Source organism: Haplochromis burtoni, unplaced genomic scaffold (genome assembly GCF_018398535.1).
Source record: "Haplochromis burtoni strain Fernald_Lab_line unplaced genomic scaffold, NCSU_Asbu1 Contig_174, whole genome shotgun sequence".
Classification (NCBI taxonomy): Eukaryota; Metazoa; Chordata; class Actinopteri; order Cichliformes; family Cichlidae; genus Haplochromis; species Haplochromis burtoni.
The window spans coordinates 1216211-1235883 of record NW_024582535.1 but is presented as its reverse complement, the minus strand read 5'-3'; the positions used below and the strand labels follow the sequence as shown (position 1 = coordinate 1235883).

The 19673-nt window shown below is 38.8% G+C and overlaps 1 protein-coding gene across 1 annotated transcript in view; it reads left to right on the top strand.

Moving 5' to 3' along the window:
* Nucleotides 1-19673, top strand: part of alk (ALK receptor tyrosine kinase) — a gene marked incomplete at its 5' end in the record, with an annotated part of 158890 nt that overhangs the window by 50770 nt on the left and 88447 nt on the right. Inside the window, 1 exon segment of the mRNA XM_014337279.2 lies at nt 16770-16903. Within this exon segment, the coding sequence (XP_014192765.1) occupies nt 16770-16903 (134 nt within the window).

Below are 19673 nucleotides of genomic sequence, written 5' to 3'. Positions count from 1 at the left end.
CAAATGGGTCTATTATAGGTATGAGGGTACAAAAATATGGGTCTGTTATGGGTATGTTACAGTGTACACTGTATGAAGGTATGTTATGAATATGCTATAACGTAATAAGTATGTACAGGCTATGAACAGGATATAAATATGAAACACTATACAGAAATATGAAGTATGAAACTATACAAGTTGTAAACAGTTGTAGAACTATAATTATTATTATTATTATTATTATTAACATAGAAAAGCCACCTCTACGGGACAAGACTCGGGTGTCTATCTGCATCTAAATGAACAAGGACACTCTTTCGAGGACGCCAGTGTTCATATTTTGGATAAAGAAGACAGATAGTTTGAAAGAGGAGTGAAAGAAGCCATCTATGTCCACTGTGAATGACCATCTTTGAACAGAGGCGGTGGCTTATGACACCAACTGTCTGCCATCTATAATCCAGTTTTGAGATCCCTTCCCAGATGTCTTAATGCCCACTCACACCCTGGGCCATTTGACCTCAGTATATCACAGGTTACGGGTGAACCCACAACCTGTTTTCACACCTTGGCTTGTGTGATTAGGTAGAGGATCAATAGGTGTCCACGACCCTCTTGCGAACACTGCAATAGGGATTAAAATCTGGAACTCTCCACCAATTGGTCTGAAGAAGCTTCTCAGATGAGAGGTGAAACATCTTTAAGGAAACTTAAAGAACAGACACTGATGCCAAATGCAGCCCGACTGTTCCAGATGCTTTTCTTTCCGAGCTCATTAGATTAACTCGTCTTCCTTTATTGCTTTTTTTTCTTTGAAAATTGATGATATTTCTTCTTTACCAAAAAGCAGCTCTAATATTATTTTTTTTACTTTTAAAGGTTTTTTTTTTAACATTGAAAAGAAAAATCAATCTATTTTTAAAATATTTAGGGCCTTCACATACTGTGTGATTCTATATCCATGTTTCCATGAGGCAAGATTGGACATATCACTCTATGACCACTCTGCTGACCTTTATTGTACACTCCAGGGAGCAGCTAGGACAGAGCTTTAGTTTGAGCTATTAGAAAGTATTCTCAAACAGCAGTGCCTCTACACCACACCAGTGTCTGTGTCATATAAATCAGCGACCTAATAATGTGTAGGTCCCTCCCTGGATCAGCCATGTTCCTGCACATCCCATGGATGCTTAATTCGATTATGAAGTAGTGTGTTTGGACACCAGAGTCAGTGCCTGCAGCTCTTTGCTGTCTTCCTTGGGTTATTCTGAGGCAGTTTTTGTGGTGTGGCTGTAATTGAATGAGGTTTTCTCAGAAGCCGCCAGCATCTCACACATCCTGTGACACCATTGTCCCAATGTGCCAGCTCCAGCAGTATCAGCTACCACACAATAATGGTCCCCGTTTGGAGACTAACAAAATTCTGTCATGGCAGTGGTATTAATTATTACTTTGTTAGCCAGGAGATCCTGGTTTTCATCTTGTCGAGAACTTTTTGTTTTGCTCTTTGTTTGTCTTTTTTCACATGTTGATTTGCCTCACTTTCCAGTCGCTCATGTTGCTTATGCAGTGCTTCAGTTATGTGCAGTTTTGTTCTACATACATATTTTGTTTATCGTCAGCTCGGGTAGGCTCCAGCCACGATAGATGGACAACTGTCTGTTTTCCAGATCAAAATACAGCAGAACCACGCTGATTCAGTGGGATGTTGCCTGTGTTGCTTTCCATCTTGCTTGTTTATAACTTCCAGTGACAGAGAGCATGCTGGTACCTGCCAACTACAAAGACAGTAGAGAGCGCAGTAGCTATTATCTGCCTAGTCAACTAATTATCCACATCCCTAAATGGTACAGGTCAAAGTTACACACACACATGCATTCTAACACAATAATCAGCGTTCACCTAAAAGTTGACTGTTTTGGCTGCTGTGCCACATCACGGCCACATTTCTGTCTCTTCTGTAAGTTACCTCAGTTTCCCCTTTTCATATTTTTTAATAAGACAGACGAGTCGTGAAGTTGTTATATGCGTCATCGAGCAGCAGCTCCTCAATGCACAAAATTTAATCATGCAACCCACACGAGGTGGACGTAATTGGGCACTGTTTTGGTGCTTTGGTAATATGCAGTGCATCCCTCAAATTAGGCGCTGTAATTGGAACAAACATACTGGTCCTGCTTGCTTCAGATTGGCTGCGAAGATTTAATCAAGTGAAAGACTCGGACTTATCAATCCAAAGAGATGCTGTGTAAGGCAGAAGAATAACACATTAGTATGATTTGCTACACACAGTGCTCATACGTTTTAATGCACATGCAAAGGCTGAAATTTTTTCCAAACATCTTGGAAAAAATTTCATGCAATATATGTATTCATGGGATTTTGGAGCAGGGAGTTTGTGATGAGCGCAGTCATATTGAGAAACCCAAATACATACACCTAACCCCTGTGCTAAGATGTAATCTGTGTAGGCAGTGATGCACGAATATTTTGGAACACAAAAATTGCACTGCGCTGTCCGAATTAAATAGGCACTCCCAGTCACGCCAAGCTTGAATGGTCACAGGCAAAGCAGGCACTGTCACTTCATAGGCCCACGCTCGGTGAGTTTCATCTGTGTAGCACAAATTCTGAGCTCTAAATTCAGTTATTTATTAATAACTGCAAACTAGTTGAGCTCTGGGACTCAGCCTTTACTCACTGTAATTAACTGTATTTTTCATGAAATGCATAAAAGGATGTTGATAGAACCGTTCAGTCATTTTCATGACTGAAAATGAAAGATGTAACATTAATAGGGATTTGTGCATAAAACATAGAGTTTTTCTCACAGGAGCAAGCAGAAATTTGATCATGGATTTGTTCTACATGAGTGCAGCTTATGTGATTATTCATGCAGAATACAGTCATATTTACAACAAACAATGCTCAACCACGCAGCAACTGAGGCTCCAATACGTGGTGCATCACTTTGTCTCTCCTCAGAAAATGTAGTTGCTTTCTTTCTCTTAAAGTTTTGTAAATTACTTTGTAATGTGTGCTAGCTATCGTTGAAGGGTGTGTGTGTGTTTTAATGGCTTTTCTAAGAGTGGAAAAAATTTCCATTTTAATGAATGACATGTTTTATTTGACAAAATAGGCTTTTCACGTTGCAGGTAAGAGAAATGTGACACCGTCGCATGGACTAGAATAGCACATTAGTCATCTGTGCAAAAAGGTTTAATAATAGCGACGTGACACATTCGGGATTAAATGTTTATTGAAATATGATATCTATATCATGTATGCACGCCCTCGTTCTCATAGCTTTACCAATGTTTGATCATCCTAACCTATAAAACATACCCAAAATTACTTTTAGACAAAAACCGAGTACTTGTTTATGCAAAAGCGTTATCTTTAAAGAAATGTAAAAGCACACTAACTGTATAAAAATGTAACATTTTTTTGTTTGTCACTTTTACAGTAAAGTAAAAGAAAAACATATTTAGTTCAACTAATTCCATGTAGCCTTTTAAAGGAGTTTTCAAACTTCAATTGCTTAAACCATTTCGTCTCGTTGTGAATCGTGCTGGAAGTCAACTCTGGCCACGTTGCATTAAAGGAAAGAAAATAGAGGAAGTACTGTTCCTTGAAGTCCCGTCTACTACTTATTTTTGGTTTAGCCAGCATTCCACACGAAAAGCAAATCATATCGCATTCACATTGATTTATGCTTTCCAAGCTCACAGCCCAGCATTCACTCCCTTGTGCTTCCTATTTAAACATAAAAAAGCATTCCTTTCATAGAACCCAGGGCCTAAGGTTTACAAGTAAACACCACTTAAATATTCCCTTTTAGTTTACAATATATAGGCAGCCTGATTTGAGCCTGAGCATTGAAGAAAACATGAAATAGAAATCCAGTGCATTCATCATCATGTACTGTAGCCCCTTTTCATTGTTTATTCATTAATGTTTTGTGTATACAAAAGAACGTACAAGATTTTAAAGCTGGTAAACATACTTAACTGAGGTTATTATCAGAAAAATAATGAACTGTATATATTTCAGGTGCCATCTGGTGCAATAGTATCCTAAGGTCCGTTCCATTTATTTCTGACTTGATTCTCACCTAATTTATTCAGTTATTTTGAAATCCTAATCAACAAGACAAGTATGTTTGCCATATGGATATTGGAATGCGTTCCTCCCTAAAATAGCATCCATACAGATCCCATCTGTGTACGCATCTTTATGCAGACAACCATTAAAACGGAGTTTGTTTTGTTTGTTGTTTGCTTTTTAATTCTTTCTGTAATTCCTTGACAGATTGCTTGTAAACTGTTGGTTAACTGGCCATTAAAGGCCATTGAAATAAATTATTTTGGTTTGTGCAGTTTACAAACGATCTCAAGTTTTTCCAGCTCGGGGGAATCTCACACATGATCTTGTGTTTGTAGCCATAAATGTGGACTTCATGCTAATGTCTTGAAGTAAAGTTGCATCATTCATAGTTAAAAATAATCCTTATTGATCTCATATTGGGCCATCGTGCCCCACAGTTCATCAACTGTCTAAAATGGCAAACGGTTGAAAGAAATGGTTGCTCTTCATAAACAGGTTAACACAAGGTGATGCGGCTGCCCCGCTCACTGCTCAAGCTGTTCATGTTATACTTTACCAACTTAAGGTTGGAGCTAAATGAAGGGCTGGATGGATAGATGGAATTTAAAAACTGATTTAATTCAGGTTCGTATATACATCAAATATCTACTAATGCATTAAACTACTGAAAATCTAGTTCTTCTACACAGAGAAAAGGTGGCAAACCTTTCACTAAAAATTTTGTGACTGCCCAGGGACACTCTTTCCCTCTTTCTTCAATCATTTTCCTCCCTGTGTGAGCGTGAAAAGCTTACGCTGGCTGGGCGCTGATGGCCAAGTCAGGCAGCTCTAACTGGTTGTCATCTAAAATGGAAGAAATGAGCAAAATATGATGTGGCAGCGTTTTCGCCAAACTCTGTCACAATTCCCATTCTTAGTCACGGTTTAGTCACATACAGGTCTTTGCTTTGAGTGAGTCCTTCTAGATAACGTCTTGGAACTGCGTGGCCCTAAGAGCGGCACATGTCTTTGTATTCATGTCCTTCTGGGTTGATCGGTAGTTCGTTGGAACCTCCAAGGTTTCTACTATAAATGAATACAAGATACTAGTGAAATTTCTACTTTCTTAGTGAAAAAAATGCAAGTAAAATGTTTGAAAAATAAAAATCTTCAAGCCTCTCATGTCCTTGTTTATGTTCCACCAAGGAGTACAAAGCAGAATCTGGATGAGCAGTTTCCAGGGCAAACTTTCTGCACATCTGTTCCATGTGCTGATAACAGGGAGAATAGCAGATAGCAGATGTGTTCTTTGCACATGCATGTGAGGGGAAAATTGTTCTAACATGCAAGGTAACGTGCAATTCTGATGACAGACAAATTATTCAATTAGGAGAGGGTGACTTTGTTCTTTTGTCTTAAGCCATCATCCATTTCCTGTGAACTTAACAGCATTTTTATGTTACAAAGTGAACATGTTTTAATCACAAGTGCTGTCACTCGATTGGAGCAATTTCCTGTGGCTCTGTAAAGGACGAGGGTGCAGAGTAATTGAATTTGGGTCATAATTAAAAAGTGCAAGGAGCCATGTGATCTCTCCCCCACGCCTTTCATCTTCGTAATAGCGCAGCAGTTTACATTGAGAGGCCAAGTTTTCATCACTGAAATTAGTCATTTATTGAGGTCTTGCATGCTTTATGTGCCATGCAGGGTAGAGCAACAGCCTTATTAAATTGGATATGCAGTTTAATTTGACATTGACAAGAAAAAAACCCACCAATGAGCTGAGGTTCAGCCATGTACAGAGGAGAATGGGCAGCAAAAGCAAAATAAATGACAAGGCTGATATCAGTTTGCCATGATAATATCCATGAGCATTTCCTTGAATTGAACAAAAAAGTACTTTACATTATATTCGCAAAGAGAAGGTGATTTCCATTTTTTCTCTACAAGCTATTTTAATGTGTCTCTGCGGTTCCTTTAGCCTCCAACTCTGATATTTCCAACTTTTACAACTGCTGTGATATTTCAATCAGCACAATATCATTACTGTGGCTGTTGAGTTGTAACCTCTGAGTTATTCTGAACAGGAGGGTGTAGGTGGAATAACACATCTGATTATAGAACCGCACGAAGAAACTAGCTCAAAAAAAAAATCAATGGGAGAGAGGCAATGTAACTAATGGTTGCACGGATAGAGAGGAAACTATAGGAAATTAAATTATAACACATGGGAAAAGACAGAGACAGAAAGCAGCTGGGCTAGCTTCTGACATGTCGTGCCTCTCAACAATATACTGAATAGAATATTATATGACACGAGCATCAACTCAACACTGTGGTTTGGTTTGGAGTAACACTTGCATTGTTGGCTCTTTGTACGCTGGCGAAATATAAAGATGCTACTGCTGCACTCTGTGTAAGTAGCTATGAATAATGGCGTCAGCAGATGTGGAAAATGTTGAGTCAACTGGACTGCTGCTGCTTTTTGGTGTCACTTTTATCCTTGCCATTGCTCACTGCTTATTATTCAAGACAATTACCTTACTGCAGTCCACTACATCAACATAAACAACCACCGCACAGCAGCAATTTATTTATACATAATTTATTTAAAGAATACATTTAATTTTGGCCCATAATGCCTAAAATGAAACAAAAACAATATACCAGGATGTGACCTGGTAACATTTGAAACAGATTATCAGACGCTGATAGTTTATAAGTTATTACCAGACAGATTGCCCGTAGGAGGTCTCCTCCTGCTATTAATAGGCTCATTAACACATGATTTAATGGTGCAGTTCATTTTAACATTTTAAGTAGCCGGTATTGCATGTTAATGATGGGATTGTTTTTCTATGCAAAAGAAATACAAACTTTTTACCTAATCTCCCTGCACTGTTTGTTGTTGAAACACCATTCAACCACTGAAATGACCAACTTGACCAACAAAACACTTTAACATTCATTTAAACAGGCAGAATGTTGAAAGTTAGGATGAAGAGCCTTGAAATCTTCATCTGAAAAGTTTCTCTGCAACTGATGGGTAAATTCACAATTTTCACTCTACAATCACCATTTTACCGCTAAATTGTAGGAAGATTTGCCTCAAGTCTTTCTCAAAAGCCAACAGTTGTATAGTTTTTGATCTGTTGGCATTTGAGTTAGAAGACTGCTATTTACCTGGGAAAAACAGGCAGAAAGAGTTTGGTTTTGTCAGAGTTCCTGCTCTGACAGGAGTTGTTTTTTAATGTTTGTCACTGATTGCATTGTATTTTATCTGCCTGTTGAGCCTAGTATTAGGTGGAGGAGGGCGCCTACTGACCAATTATGAGTGGCTGATTACATCTGATAAAGGCCATTTATTTAGCAGCCTGATATGTAAATCAAGTGCCAAAGTAAAGGTAATGAAAGAACTGTGTGTTGAGAAAAATATGATGAATTTATAGCTGCAACATAAAACCAGAGAACAAGTCACACACATAAACATACTTGTACAAAGCCAGCTGGTCACTGCAGTGGAGAATCAAACTGAATGTGACTTTTTTGTGTGTTTCATTGGTATGATCCCACACACCGTTGGGCCACTGGGAGAGTTTCTTGCTCCTCCAGATGGACAGGCTGCCCCTGGTTATTGAGGCTCTTCTGTCATGGTGACAAAATGAACTGGTGCCTCTTTTTTGCAAAGCTCAGATACTTTTCAAATAAATTCTGAAGCCTGCGAAAATTGGCAAGAGATATCAGAGTGCAGATGGGCAGTTAACTGACGAAACCTGCCTGTCACCATTGAATAACAAGATACATAATCCAGTTTCATAAGCTTTTTTTTCTTTTTTTGGGGTCCACAACCTTCTTCTTCATAACACCAAAGTCATTCTTTTTGTGTTGCTTTGTCTGCTGGAACCCCAGGAGATTTAATATTATAAGAACAGTAACCAATGGACAAATAGCAAATAGCTAAACATCAGTTGGGCTTCAATCATAACTCACTGATGCTCAGCCTTTTAGATCATCATTTAACTCTAACTGTTAAGTAACATGTTCATAAGGTCAGCAAAACGTGAGGTTCACTGTGTTTTCTTTTTTAATCTTGTGTATTTTATGCAGCGTGCTCAATGGTTTGAACTCATTTCATTTGGATTATGATTTCCAAGCTAACGTCCACCCTGTGTGCTAAAACAATTTACTGATGACGGGATCTTCGACAGGGGATGCCAAAGATAACATTTCATTACAAGACTGTAATCATTATCAGATCTGATTTAACACTTGCTCAGGACATTAGCAAAATGTGTTCTCTACAGAGCTGAAGAAGGAAGCTCAGAAAATGAAAATGGGGGTGACTCTAGGCCTGCCATTCTTTTGATATATAGCCGTCATGTACATCTAATAGAGAAATATCCCAGTCATCTTTTAATCACATCTTACCCTTCACCGTTCCTTTCTAAAGTTCTCTATTAAATCATTTCAGATCAAAGTACTTATGGTCAGCAAAAATTCCATGTACAGTTTCACCATTAATTGTAGCAAAATTTATTTTAGTTTTGTGTTGTGGAAATGCAGATACAAGAAAGATAAGCATGCATTACTGCAAGTATTTTTTAAGCTTGTCCTTTCTCTTAGAGTTCTCTTTACATAAATGATCTGTAATATTTCCCAAACGGTGCAGGAAGTAGCCGGGCTGTTTTCTGGCTGCTGTGCTTGAAAACAGCTCAATTGAATTCGACCCTTTGAGTCGAACCTAAAATAGCGACTTCACCAAATAGAAACACCAACTCCGCTAATGCGTCTTTGCAGCGGGGCGTGGACGGCGGCATGACTGCGGGGGGAGGTGGACACACCTGAGCTGCATCGGCTCGTCACACCTACCCTGCATATAAAAGGACTAAACTCGGTCCTGACTGGGTTGTTGTTGTTGTTGATGTGCGCGGCTGGCAGCTGAAAAGCTGCAGCCGAGAGTGTAAAGTTGCGACAACGGGGAATAAAGTGTGTGTGAAAGTGAAGAATGTGATTAGGTTCCTCATTCTCAGTCTTCAATTTAGAGTTGAAAGTTATCATATTTTGTCTTACGTGTGTATCAATATAGACTTTATCGCGTTTTTTGAAAATGATCATCATAAAAAAGAACATTTTAGTTAAAAAAAATTACATTTCACTTCACTGTTTGACTTCTTGCCCCATTGGCTAGGTTGTGTGTAATCAAGGTGGAGTATACCTTGAGTACACTTTATTCAGGCATGGCCATGAACTCAGGCTGAGCACAGCAGCTCAACCAACACCCTGCTACATATCCAACCAGTTATATCTTTTACACCTTGCTATTTAAACCGAATTAGCCTGCCCACAGCCGCTGAGCACCAGCAAACCACTTTGCAGCTTACCTCAACTCCAGCTTCACCATTTCATGCTGTTTGTGACTAAATTATTTTCATATATTTTGTCACTAATGTGGTTTATCCTTGGTCTTGGTCCCGCTCTCCCTGCTTCTGACCTTTCATGACTCCAAACAGAAGGGATAAGAGGACAATTAATTATTACTCATGGAGTATAACTTATTGGAAAATCCATCATAGATCCAGGTTTCAAAATGGAAATGAAACTGCCAGGTCAAAAGAGAAGTCAGTGTGCAGTTATCAACACATCAGCTCTATCTTTGAGTATTCATGAGCTTCTGGGAAAAGGCACATGTGTTTTCAAAAACTTCTGCAATTCACATATCCTGTAATTACTGTAAACAAACCTTTCTGAAGTAGTCACATTGCAGTAAGAGGTGTGGCCATTGATTACCCACTTGGTCTGCCTTTGGATTTTTTTTTTTTTTGTCTCTTTTTTTAGGCCATCTGAAAATACCACACTGACATGAATCCCTGGTGGACTCACTTGCATCCTGTTTCTTATTTTTCCCTTTTAATCTGGGGTTGTCACATTGCAGTAAGAGGTGTGGCCATTGATTACCCACTTGGTCTGCCTTTGATTTTTTTTTTTTTTTGTCTCTGTTTTTAGGCCATCTGAAAATACCACACTGACATGAATCCCTGGTGGACTCACTTGCATCCTGTTTCTTATTTTTCCCTTTTAATCTGGGGTTGTTTGTTTGCTTGGGTTTGCTTTCATCCTCTGTAATTTGCTTGGGGCAGATTGTTCATTTTTCAGTCACTGAATAATTTGCTCTGCACTGTAAATGCAAGATAGCTGTATTCAGGTGTGACTCATCTGAATGTACAATGGCTAATGCTTGCTTTGAGTGCGATCCCAAGTTTTAGTCTGCAAATTATGTGAAAGCCTCGTGATTACTGTCGTCTAAGCCATTCTTCCAAAGTTGATAGTGTTCACAAACTGCCAAAATCAAGCAATTTTCTTATTCACTGTCTAAAAGATATATATTTGTTGATACCAAAGTTTGGCTTCCTAGAATGAGGTGTACACGGAGTTATTTTTCCCACATGACAAATATATTTTTTTAAAATCTTGGAGACATCTTTGAGAGAGAGATTAAAAACATGTCCCTAATATGAAACAACCCTACTTATCTCATCCACCCTATCAGTCTAGTGGCATTACAGCATAACAGATACCATTCAAAAGCGTCCTGCATAGCGTGGAGAAGTGGCATTCATTCAGCTCGGCTATGTCAGGCCATTCAGTCTAATCTTTTCTTGACATATTGGCTTAAGCTTGTTGTGCACTATGCCATTTGACAGTCAAAATCAATGTGGCTTAAGTAGAGATCCCCCCCACCCACCTCTGAAGTCCTTAAACCCAGTTGCCTCCATGCTTACCTATTTTGTACGAGCATCGTTTTCAATCAATCTCATCTTTCCACCATGAAAAAAAAATACCACTTTGATCTAAAATAGCCAGAATGATCAAAATCACTGCCTATGTCTCTTAGGGGGTAAAAATTCCATTACCATGTAAAGCAGTTTCCATTTCTGTCCTCCCCTTCCTTTGGTTTTACTGCAGATACATTCAACAAGGTACTTGGACTCTGAAAAACCTTTTCCATTCTTTGCACTCAGACTTGAGGACCCAAGTTAAATGGCTTTGCCAATACTATAGGCTGCATTTTGTTATTACCGGCATATTATAGTTTAATATTTTCTGCCATAGAATCACTCGTTTGGTTTCTACAGAGAACCGCTCAAGCAACAGGAGATATTGTTGAGTTTACTAGTTTATTGAATGAGCATATTTCTGATGTAAAAGACAAAAGTGCAGTAATTTCTCCTCTCTGGCATATTTATGCAGCTTAGCTGTGTTTCTTTCGTTCCACTTTTGACAACAGATATGTAGCATTTCATCATAAAGGAGTAAAAATACTTAATGAAAACATCACCAAATTGCTGTAAGCTTTGGACGTCTGTCCTATATTTGTAAGAAAACAAAACGAAATCCTCCCTCATCTACGTCTTATAAGCAACTGTATGAAACATCTAGGTTTAAAGAAAGTTCTATGGGTTACAAAGTTTAAAACTTTTTCACCTGCACCAAGTGTTTTAATTATCTAGGATAAAGCTGTAAGGACAATTATGTAAAAACAGTATACAAATGTGCTCTAATAGGGTCAGAGGTTAGCTGAAATAAGGCCCAAGCAGACAGTTTGGGGCTACAGCTGCCTGTCTTGGCACCCCTGTCACTTTTGGAGCTGGCCTCTAGTGGCCATTTGAGGGAATGGAGTATTTGCCAGGCCTTGATATTGCTACTTAAATCATTTTTCTATATTTTTATCAACTGAATTTAATCATATGACCAAACAAAATCTAATCTAGACCGTATCTTCAGTCCAACTCGGGATCACCCACACACATGGACAATAGTCCTGTATATGAGGCAGTTATAAAGCTTGTCTCTGTGCAGTATGCTCACTCTGGCAGTGTCCACCTCACAGCATTAGGGAAGCATTACCACACTGAAAGAACATACAACATAACTCACGTCTTTGTCTATTGTTTGTCCTGATAGATGACAGTCACAGATAATGCAAAACAGAACCCATAACAAATAAGTCGTAATGTGGTTAGGACATAAGCAGCCTACGAACACACGCATGCACACACTCACAACAAATGAAAATTAAAAGAGCTACGTTAGCCAGAGCAGAGCACTAGGGGAGCATAAATGAAAAGCATTATGAAATGAGAATTGTCAATTGGCAGCAAAGATTAGTCGGTCTGAGCTGTTTTGTTCTGTTTTCCTGTGGTGAAGAAAAATTCCCATCATGAGAGAGTCTTTGAAAAAACAGCAGTCTGCACAAAGGTCAGGTGATTTTAAATAACCAGCAGGCCTTTATGACACAGAGGACCATAATGAGAATTATTAGCATCTGCACTCAGATTAGTCATGTATATCTATTTCCCACATGAGGGGTCTTTATCATCCATTATCTTTTTTTGTATTTTTATTTAGGGCTACTGTGCCTCGTATGGTATACTATTAATTAGATGTAAATGTTTGACTGATGTATTCTGGCAGCTCTTTTCGTATCCACCGGTTTGTTAATGAGTCCCGTGAGTGCCAGCACAGACATAGCATGAAAAACATGAAAATAATTGAGTACATTAAGACTTGCACAGAATTTTATCCTGTTACTGGACAGAAATCAAGTTTGCAATTTCCAGACACATCTTAAAGCTAATTCCTCATCAGTCTAGAGACAGTGCTCTATATTGATAAAGCAGTTTTGTTTTAGGAGTGTTTTGTTCCTTTTTATTAAAGTGAAAAGGCTGAAAAACCCTGAAAATTCATATCATCATTCATAGTCAGATCTTTGTTATCACTGTAGCTGTTGAGTTCTGGTCCATCGTGTTTCTTTTGAGCATTATTGAGGACACTTTTTGCTACTACTGAAGAACATAATAGGGTCCGTCATTCTTAAATAAACTAACTTCGGAACCAGTAGAAGTCTTCCTAAATCTGTCCAACCAGCCAAACTAAGTAAGTGGGTCAAGTCCTCCACTAGCTAACTAGCCAAGAACACCAAAAACACTAAGAACTTAGCAAAACAGCTGAAAACTTAAATTGCTTATGATCACATTGGAAATGGTGCAGTATACGTCCATGCTAAATTATAGGTTTTACTAATTTTGTCTTTGAATATATGAATCTAACTGGACATGAGGTTGCCTTGAGTAGTGTTGAATTGATCTATTTTAAACATCCCTGCACAATAACAAACCTATTGTTATCATGTAGCCAAACCATTTCTATATTTAGCTGAGCTGGTGGCGAATTTAGCAAGATCATGTGTATATTACTTAGTTGGCAAATCATTTCAAGGTTATCAAGGAGACAGTGGCAGCTCTTATCTAGGGTTTCATTTCCTTCTTATTAAGGGGAATGACAGGTAGCAGGTCCCATACCGCAGAGCTGTTCTCTAATGGTGTACTATGGTGCTGTAACATCACTTCCCATCTTCCCTCCACTGTGAGCAGTGTCTAGGTGAAAAGAGGGGGAGAGAGATGGTGCGGAGTCGGTTTAGCGAAAAGTAAATGGAAAGAGGTGAAAGCACCAGAAAGAGGGAGGACAGAGGAGAGGCAATGCAACATAAAAAAGAAGGGGGGGGAAACATAAGAAGGAAAGCTGGTGAAAGTAGCAACGCAAAGCCTGCTGAGTTCGAGCGCAGACATTGGGGAAATCAGAAAAGCTCAGAGCCTGTTTGTGTAGTGGGGGCTTGTGTGCGCATTCATATTTGCTGTACTCTTACTAGCACGATTCTACCCAAACAAAGCACAAAATAAACCCCAAAATAAACACAGACAGCTCCCTTTTACCCAGTGCACTTGTCATAATTGAAAGCTAGAGACCTGCTGAGATCTCTCAAAATAACATCACTAATGGTCTAAGGCTTAAAACCTTTATAAAGCAGTGAAAGTGTTTGGTTTTCTTAATCCTTGTGTGGAAATAGATCTAAGTTACCTAGGTGTGGGGAAATAAATCTGTGAAAAGAAACACAAGGCTTCCTATCAATGCATTCCCATTGACTCCAAGGTCTTCTATTATGGTGGAAATCTACTTTTTTACCCCCGAGGTGTGCATTATTTTCTATAGTATTTCATTTACTTTCTTCACAACCACTCAAGATTTGACCACAACCTACCAAACTATTTTTCAAAGTTGTTAGAAACGAGCAGTCTTAAGAAGGAAATCTTTGTGTGGTCACTGAAAATGTCTCAAGACTCATATCAATGAGTTGAAATCACAAGACTCGGATTTCTATTTAATGAAAGACTTCATGGACAGCCAAACTTCCAGGGAAAAAAAAGAAAAAAAAATATAATTTTTCCAGATTGGTGCAAAAAAGTCAAAACTTCACAGATACATTGCATTGATACATTGCAAATTATCGATTACACATCACTGTATTTGGTATGATGTTCTGTACTCTTGGATCCTAATGCTATTGTGCAGTAAGAGCCACGTCTTTGGGTTCCTTTTAAAAATGGTCAATAAATACAATCTCTGGCTCTGGGGAGGCTAAAAAACACCTACAATACAGAAACTAGGCTTGGACTCTCAATGCAATAGTCAAAAGCATAAACTTTAGTATTTTTACAATAAAGATGTACTTTTTACTTTAGTAGTTCCTCCAACTAACACCTGATTTATGTTCAGCACTGTCCCCTTTGGCATTTCTGGGTACTGTTTCCCCACAGTTTTTGAATTTATCAGTGGGAGGATAACAATGTTATGTCACAAATGTCATCAAATTCCTGGAAGGAGATTGCTGAAACTATTGGAATGGATGTGAGGGGATGTACACTGAAGTGGAAAAACTAGAGGGACAAAAGTGTTTGACAAAAACAAAGAACGAGGATCCAGGAGGGGAAAAAGGTTTTATCGGCTGGCAATCCATATAAAACACCAGGACACGACCACATGGTAGTTAACATGTAATGCATTGGCGAGCAGTGGAGTCTGAAAATGTTTGTTTTGTTTTCATAACAAAAGTAATAATTAAACTTTACAGTTCCTCCCAAACTGCAGTAAGTTACATCTTCTCTGACCGAATAAAGTGCTGCAAAGATGTGCAAATAATTAGCTGAAAATGAATTTCTGTACACCTGCCTTTACTTGGCACATCTGACCTTATCAAAGAAAAGCAAGATTTATATAACAAAACAAATTTATTTTGATTTGCTTACATCATTTTCCGGTGTTTTTATATCTTCACCAGAGCCATGTGATAGCAGGACATTCTCTTATAATTCTTTATAACTGTTTTGTTCTTTTCGCTCATACCGAGGCTGCTGGCTTGTGCCTGGCTGCCTTTGTTTTGCCTCTTCAAAATGTCCATGTTCAACTGGATGAAGGGTGATTTAAGATTCGGATCAGCTGTTTTGGTGTAAAATATAAGCGATTATCTGCCTGCACCCCTCTTTGCATGTTATGCATGCATGAAAGGGACCGGCTCATAATCAGACGTTTGTGAAACTGACCGGCCAGCTACCAAATCAGGGCCAAGAATTCCAACAATTCGCCATTTCCGGTCCCTGGTTGGTGGATGCCTCTCTACTTATTTTTTAGCTTCAGTGTTAGTTTTATTATTTCAGTAATGTTATTAACTCCTGACTTTCGCCGTCACGATCCTGTGTTTGTCGATGGATTGGCAGCGTGTGGCTTATGTGTGACATAAACTTGAATCACAAAAACATTATTACAATTTAGTTCAGTCTAAACACAACATATTTGCTTTTGTTTTCACTTGTATTTTCTGTTATTTCAGGAGGTTTTTTTAGATGCAGATTAAGGTGCACAAAAGATTAATTAAAAATGTTATCTATAGTATATAATTCACAGAAGTCTATTAAATAACAGCTAAATATATGTACCATTACGTGAGAGCATGAGCATTGTAATGTGCTGCAGTCGATGCAACATGTCAAAGATGTAGTTAATAAAATATGTATGGTCTATGCATGGTGTAGTTTTTCCACCTGTTACTATTGTATTAATAATACAACATATAGAACTTTTGTAGCTTTCTGTAGCCTTTGTGCTGGTGTGTCTATGTGCAGGTGTGGCATACTTGAATTTACGATCTCATCAGGGAAGTAGCTGTTCACAGGACATTAACTATACATGTTGTCATGATTTGTATGTAGGGATGGGCAGGAGACAGGAGGAGGGGAGAGAGAGGGAGAGAGAGAGATTGTTGATGAGCTGGGAGCCAAAGAGAAATCAGCACAATTTGCTTAATAAAATTAGGGACAGTTGAACTGCACAAAGCCAGCTGGGCGCTTGAGGGAAAACAGCATTCGGTGCAGGACTTTCAGCTCACTAACACACTAGAACTTGGCCTCAGTGTGTTGGCGATTCTTGACCACACACTTTCTGTATTTGTGGCTTCAATCCGTAAGCGTGTGCCGGCTTCACACCGCTTATTGTAATCTTTCAACAAGGGCGCCACCTGACACCTGGCCACCTCTAAAACCTCCTCTACACCTGCAGAGTCTGGGTGGCCTCAAAGGGTGGGCCATGCATCACCATGCAAAGGAAGAAAGGGACCCTCCCAAAATGGAAGGGAATGAGGCAGCTACCATGTCAGCCTCCAGTGCAGCCCTGGACAGTCCCACCTCCGTCGTCCAGGCTGAGCAGGCCCAAGCTACACTCACTCCTCTCAACCGCAGCCGGTGTAGGTTTTTCTGTCAGCCATGGTGTCTGCTCTTCGCACTGATCCTGCTCCTGCTTTCTCTTCTTGGCAGCTGGGCAGTGGTCCACCTGACGCTGGGGGCAAACGGAGGATCACCTTTTCGGATCTCAGCCAGCTACGATCAGCGGATCCCGCAGGATGATACGGCCACCATTGAGCCCCACTTCACCACCAACTGCACCATGGGTAAGTAGCTGCCACTGATGTGTGTGTGATGTGTTTCGTTGCTGTTGTAAAAGTTAATTAATTAAAGTTAAAGACTTTTAAGAGTGGCTTTCATCAGTCAGTAATTCCAAAAGAGATTTCCAACAATCACAAAATAGTTGCTGTCACTTCTCTACAAATTAAATACTGTGAGGAAGGTAAATCATTTTATATCAGTAACTGAGTAATAAAATTAATATATAATGAAAGTTATTTGCTGCAAGATTAATTACAAATGGCTCCAAACTGATAGAAATCAATATATCTCGTAATAAAAGTTTGGGATTCTTACGTTTTCAGTCGTTCCCTTGTTTTCAGATGCGTATGTGGACAAATGTGTCTCACATGTCTGCAGAGTGACTGAGTTCTTAAACATGTCAAAATGGAAATTGCATAGTTACACTCAGTCATTTTTAACTTCATTACAGCATGTTGTCGAATGAAATGCGTAGGCTGGTCTAGACTGGAATAATATCCTTCTCTGTCAACCTCGAAAGCTCCTCAAAATTGAGTTAATAAAACTGATTCAATTTCCTCTGAACTAGATGCAGAAGTACAGCAGACTTTCCTCAAACATGTAACGTGTAGAAACACAGATAAAGTCCTTGTTTCCTCTAACTGGCAGATGTTTGACGGGCAGAAAAGTGCAAATCAGCACCTGTTTGTCACACCAACCCGGTGCTGATTTACTGGAAGAGAATGCCTTAATCTGCATGTATAAAATGTCTCTATTTAAAAAAAGAAATCACATTTTTTGTCAAAAGCTGTGGGATTTTTTCCTAGTATAAGTTTTTAAAAAGCAAGGGTTCGTTTCAGGCTTATTTAGGGAAACTTGTTTACCCAACCAGCTCAGAGACCACAGAAACCACATAAAAAGCAATAATCAAGTTAAGAATGACCAAGAGAAATGGTTCACCATTAGCTTCTTGTAATCAAATAAATTAAATCTTGAAATTGGCAGCAACACACTGCCAATTTATGTATTACAACATTATATTTATAATGACAATCCAGCATTATACTTTCCCGTTGAGTCACGTCACCTTTGTTCACGTTATTTAAACTCGTGTTTAAACTGCTGTTCTGGCCATTTTATCCCCTTGATGTTTTTCTAGTCTTTGGTCTTGTTACAAGTGATGCTTTATGCACATATTACGTGGTAACTAGAGCCCCTGCAACAAACTGCAGTGTTACCTTTTTTATTTAAAAGACAACAAATTTACAAAAAGAAGAAAAAAATCGAATTAGCATTTATAAAATTTGGGCTTCTTTCTAAGACTCGGTGTCATCGTTTGGCAGCTGTAGTAGCTTGCGGGGACTCTTTCCATTTTTACTTTTTCCACACACTTTTTTTCTGCCAATCATTTCAAGCTCTGAGATATTCTTTCAGGCACAGCATGTTAAATATCTGCCCACAGATCTTTAGCTGGAGTGCCATTCTGAAAGCTTCAGCTTGAATTTCTTCAAGTACTTTAAGTTGGACTTTGAGGTCTACATTGGAGCTTTGTCATATTGTTAAAGCCAGCCTCCTTTCACACTTCTCAACTGACTGCATGACATAGCACTCATAATTTGCTTTTAATTAGAGGAATTCAATCTGGGCTCTATTCATGCAATCCTTCATGTGCCATTGGTTATCATACATGCCAAATCTGAATATATCCACACCCACACTTGACAGCATGCAAGGTGTTATTTTAATCAAACTCCAGTCATTCTTTCCTCCAGAAATGTGGATTAAGATTTTGAATTCATAATGTCTGCAGCATATGATTTTAAAATGATTAAGATTTTGTTTTTGTGCTGAATTTTGTAGGGAAGTCAGTCTTCCATATATTGTGCCCGACTTTCACATTTTCGTTTAAGGACATTTTGCAAAGTGGAAAAAAGCTGGCAGCTTTCTCATATCTTTCAGATGCCTTTTTCTGCTTTCGAGGCATCAGTTATCTTCAGTTTCTTCAGTGTTTACTCCCGGGAGCCTAAACAGTCAGAAAATTTATGAAGCTCATTGTCAGCAGCTGACAGATGATCTGATCTTACAGCTCCAAACAAGTCAGTTTGGACCTAATTAAGGTCATGAGTCAGAAGACTCTGAAATTTAACAAGTGAAAGGCTGACTGAACTTTTCTACATGCTACAATTATATGCCATGTTTTTATAAGTGACGTGAATTAACATTTGACGATTGTTGCATTATTGAACTGGTTGTTTTTACTTCATTCCACTTCAAAAAAATCAACACATGTGCATTTTACCTTTAGCTGCACGTAAACAGTTCTTCCCACGTTTGTGTCGTAGTGATTTCTGGCCACTGATTCTGGGTGGATCACTTGAACAAAGACCTGCACTGCACTTTATATTTGACTGCTTGTTATGCTGAGCACTGGAATGCAGTCAAGTGATCCTTTACCTTGTAGTTCTGTATTAAAAAATACAGCACATCTTAAAAAAAGAAAAAGAAAAATGGTGATCATTCCCAGGGGCCTTTTTTTAAATTCAGAGAGATGCTCACAGTCCAGCAAATGTAATCCCTTCTGCTTTTATGGAGGGAGAGTCTCTTTGCACTCTGCAACAATGAAATGGCTTTTATGCTTGGTCAATATTTAGCTCCAGGTGAAAGAGGAAGATTGCACCGCAGGAAAGACTTGTCTTGTGGATTTGTCTTCAGATTTGGTTTAAATAAGGTGTTTAAACTTGAGTTTGGTTCAAAGGTGTATTTGGTTATCAGCTATGTAAATACATTTGTGTATAT